Source organism: Triticum urartu, chromosome 3A (assembly GCF_056163025.1).
Source record: "Triticum urartu cultivar PI428250 chromosome 3A, HENAU_Tu73, whole genome shotgun sequence".
Classification (NCBI taxonomy): domain Eukaryota; kingdom Viridiplantae; phylum Streptophyta; class Magnoliopsida; order Poales; family Poaceae; genus Triticum; species Triticum urartu.
Genome location: NC_141875.1, coordinates 553,228,221 through 553,232,689, shown reverse-complemented (window position 1 = coordinate 553,232,689; position 4,469 = coordinate 553,228,221). Strand labels below are relative to the sequence as shown.

The 4,469-nt window shown below is 56.3% G+C and overlaps 1 protein-coding gene across 1 annotated transcript; it reads right to left on the bottom strand.

Annotated features, from left to right (window-relative positions):
* Nucleotides 1-1,420: 1,420 nt before the first annotated feature.
* LOC147980496 (uncharacterized) lies at nt 1,421-2,107 on the bottom strand. The gene has a single exon (XM_087515632.1). It carries the CDS (start codon nt 2,105-2,107, stop codon nt 1,421-1,423), a length of 687 nt encoding a protein of 228 aa, XP_087371758.1.
* Between the last annotated feature and the right edge of the window lie 2,362 nt (nt 2,108-4,469).

Here is a 4,469-nt window from a genome sequence, read left to right as displayed (position 1 = left end):
AGAGATGAAGCCGAGGGGTCGAACGAGAGGCGGACAGTATAACGGGAGGCGCGAGAGGGGATACCACGACGGCGATGAGGAGATCAAAAACGGGGGTGGCGGGGCACCTAGGATCCATCCAGGTCACGATGAAGAGGAGAGGTCGCGAGGAGAAAGGGGCGTAATTTACCATCAGCGCGACGACGAAGATCCATGGGCAGGAACCCAGGCACCCAGCAAGAGGGCCTCCGTTGAGATGTCATCGTCCGCCTGCTTGGTGCGCCGCCGTCGCCTAGGTTTACTGCTTCTCGAGGGATTTTTTGCGATGGGGAGAGAAGGGGAAGGAGACGTACCGACTGCCTACAGAGCAATACCGAGCAACAAGTGCAATCAGAAAGCCCATATTGGCCCAATTAACCATATATGGCAGAATTTGTCACGGGAGTAGCTGCCCTAGAGACATCCATCCAGGAGTCAGATTGGCCGGCCAGAAAATGTTCATCCGCCAGATCCGATGGCCAAAAACCTTGATAGCCTGAGAGGGCAGGAAAAGTGCTCGGTTATAATGTCTTTAAATTTACCCCTCCAAGGGCACACCCTACCCCTCACCTTAGCACATAGAGGTTCCCAATCCTCTATCGTCGACCTTTTGATGTCAACTGGAAGGCCTAGGTATGTCAGCGGGAATTTACCCACCTTGCAGTTGAGTAAATCCACTATACGTTTACCTTCCTCCGGCTCAACCCCCATCGTGAGCACCTCGCATTTATGAAAATTTATTTTAAGCCCTGACATGAGCTCAAAACAAATTAGAATCGCTTTGACCGACGCAATGCTGTGGTGGTCAGGGCGAAACAAAAGCAGTGTGTCATCTGCATATTGCAGATGCGTCACTCCCCCTGGAATGAGGTGGCCTACCAACCCTTGGATATGGCCTGCTTCGGCTGCTTTCCGAAGCATTGTGGACAGAGCGTCCACCACGAAGTTGAAAAGGAGAGGTGAGATCGGATCACCCTGCCTGAGCCCCGTTTGTTCCGGAAGAAATGCCCTATTTCTCCGTTCACCGAGACTGCAGTTTGGCCTCCCGACACCAACTGCAAAATACGATGGACCCAAACGTCGGAAAAGCCTCTTCCAATAAGCACTTGCCGCAAGAAATCCCAATTCACACGGTCGTATGCCTTCTCGAAATCGAGTTTCAGCAGCACCGCCGCTTCCTTAGTGCGCTTTAGTTCATGAACGATCTCTTGCAGGGCGAGCGGTCCCTCTAAAATGTTGCGTCCTCGGATGAAAGCAGATTGGTTTCGATTAATCGAGCGATGAGCTATCGGACCTAGTCTATTGGCGCACGCTTTTGCACAGATTTTAAAAGGCACGTTAATGAGCGCGATCGGTCGGAATTGTCTAATATTGTCTGCCCCTTGGACCTTCGGGATGAGCGTTAAGACGCCATAGTTGAGGCGCGAGATGTCAACCACCCCCTCATGAAACCGTTGTAGATCTCGAAAATGGGGCCCCTAAGCAAAGGCCAGAAGCGCTTGAACATCGCCATCGGCCAACCGTCTGGTCCCAGCGCCGTGTCCACTTTCATCCCGAGGAGAGCGGCGTCGATCTCTTCTGGCAGAAAGGCAAGCCCTAGCGCTTCGTTTTCACAGTCCAACACATGTTGCGAATCCTCCCAAACGTCTTCGCGGAGCCCCGCCCCCTGGGCCTCGCACGAGCCCATCAAATTGATGTAGAACTCGTAAATGTGTCGGGAGATGTTCTCCTGTCGCAACAGAAGCCCCTGCTCTGATTGCAACCTTAAGATGGAACATTTCCGACGACGCCCGTTAGCATAAGCCTGGAAATACTTAGTATTGGCGTCGCCCTTCAGAACCCACTTCAGACCACTTCGTCTACGCCAGTATTCTTCTTCCGCGCGCAGGGACGCTTCTACCTGGCCCTCCAGGGCGTAGCGATGGGCCCATTCCTGCTCTGAGAAGGCCCTAGCATCAGCCAGTGCATCAATCCTTGTGATTTCCGCAAGGATCTCGGCGCGGCACTCTTTGTCAGACCTCCCTAGGTTTGCGCCCCATCCCTTGAGGCTAGCCCTGAGCCGGCCCCCCACCGCATTCCAAAATTCCATCGGGCCTCTCTGGGGTCCTAACGAATCAACGCATGCCCGCCATTTCGCCCTGAAAATCTCCTCGAAGCCTGGCACTTCGAACCAGGCTGTTTCAAAGAAGAAGCGTGGGCTGCGTCGCACCCTGTCCTCCCCCGAGGAATAGACGAGCGGTACATGGTCAGAGCCTATGCGTGTCTCCGCGACCAATGTACAGAGAGGGAAGCCCATTTCCCATTGCCGCGACATGAACACCCTATCCAGCACTGAGCGCACCGGATCGAGTTGTTTATTAGTCCAAGTGAACCTCGCGCCTGACCTGGTCACCTCCCTTAGGGCCATGGCAGCAATGGCGGAGTTAAACATAGTCACCCTAGGCTAGTTTATATTGTTGTTGTTCTTGTCGGCTCCCGATCGGATAAGGTTGAAATCTCCACCCACCAGAACAGGGAGCGTGGCCGCGGACATCGTGGTGACTTTGGCCTGGAGTTCCGCCAAGAACTCTGCCGAACGAGAGTGATCGGCCGGTCCGTAGACTTGTATGATTGCTAACTCGCGAAGCGAGGCACGAATACGGAAATGAGCCACGATATAAAATGAGCCTACGTCCCAGTCAATAACCTCGTACAGGGCTCGGCTCAAGCCCAGCAGCATGCCACCTGAGTGCCCTACAGCAGGGGCGTGCTGCCACTCGAAGCGCTCCAAGGGGTCGATCGCAAGCAGTTCATGAAAACGAAAATCTGCCTTAATCGTCTCTTGAAGCCCTACGATATCTATGTCCTCTTTGCGCATGTACTCTTTAAGTTGGGTACGCCGCCCCACGTGACCGAAGCCACGGATATTCCAGAACAAAGCTCGCATCTAGATCACGCGATTCCGGAGCCGGACACCCCTGGAGGTGACCGCTTTAGCCACTCGCCTCGTCTTGCCCTTGCAAGTCGTGGGAGAGGGAGCAACCCCTGTTGCCTGTCCCCCCTCTTCGGGCACAAAGATCACCACGGCGTCCCCTCCCTCGGGTACCCGGGGTCTCTGCTCAGCACGCTCTGCAACGGCAGCCGCGATCGCGGCCTGCGCTAACTCCTTAGCACGCACCAGTGAAATCAACTCGCTAGCCCCTCCTACACAGGAGGGATCCACACCGCTCGCATCTAACACCTCATGCAAATGATCGTCTGAGAAATCATCTAGAACTGTAAACCGGGGGGGTGGGTTACCTGAGATCTCCATGTTCTTCTAGGCTTGGAGGAGTTGCGCCCTCTGCAAGGACGGCATATTGCCCTTGGCCCCCTTCGAACGCGAGCTGGTGCGCACCGGCGCCGCTGGCACCGTCTTGGTGCGCTTGGCCTTCGAAATCAGCACCGTCCCTGCAGCAGCTGGTCCACTGGAGGCGCTGTCGGGGCCACCAGCGCCATGACCGACTGCCTCGGAGTGACAGACGCCCCCAGCGGCTCCATCGCGCGCACCGCCTCCGCGCTGACCTTGCGCACCGCCGTCTTCTTCATGAGCTTCACCGAGCCGCTAAGTGTAGAGCCGCGGCCACCAGAGGTAGGAGACCCAGCGGAGCGGGGGCGCGAGGAAGAAGGGGAGCGGCCGTGTGGGAACAGACCACCATCCGCACCCGCAGCCGCCATGGGAGGGGAGGAGACCAACCCCAGGTTGGAGCCATATTGGTTGGGGATCGAGATCGTCATCCCCACCGATCCCCCCTCCTCAGCCGCTTGCGTCATCGTTGCCCCTTCCACCTGAGCAACAGGGCCCGGCGCGGAGATCCCTAGCTTGTCCCACGCTGCCGTGTCGATGGATTCGTCCTCCTCCATGCTCGCCTCTTGCTCTGGAGCCTTGTCCTTTTGCTTGTCCTTGTCTTGCTCATCGGGCCCGCGGCCATTGGACGGGGGCGGAGGAGGTGGGAGGGCGGGGGCCGCCGGACGAGACTCTAACTCCGGCTCGAGCTTGACGTTGTAACCTTCTCCATTGAACCAGATCTGCACGGAGCCCCGGAGCTTGGCCGGCACACGACACGCGAAGCGCATGCGCACCGGAGCGGACCGAATCAAGGACAGCTCATCCACCACAAGGGGCCGCCCGATCATGGTCATGGCTGCCATCAAACGCTCCGCGCGCCGCTGCTTCGGGGGGATGACCCACATCTTCACCCACACTTCCGGCATTGACTGCGCCTTGGGCTCGGTGAGGACCGCGTCGCGAATGTTCGCCGTGATGTTGTTGGTGGGGAGGAACTGTTGGAAATATGCCCTAGAGGCAATAATAAAAGGATTATTATTATATTTCCTTGTTCATGATGATTGTCTTTTATTCATGCTATAATTGTGTTATCCGGAAATCGTAATACATGTGTGAATACATAGACACCAACATGTCCCTAGTA

Coding starts and splice junctions, on each gene's coding strand:
- LOC147980496 (XM_087515632.1), bottom strand. CDS start 2,107: ATGGAATTTTGGAATGCGGTGGGGGGCCGGCTCAGGGCTAGCCTCAAG.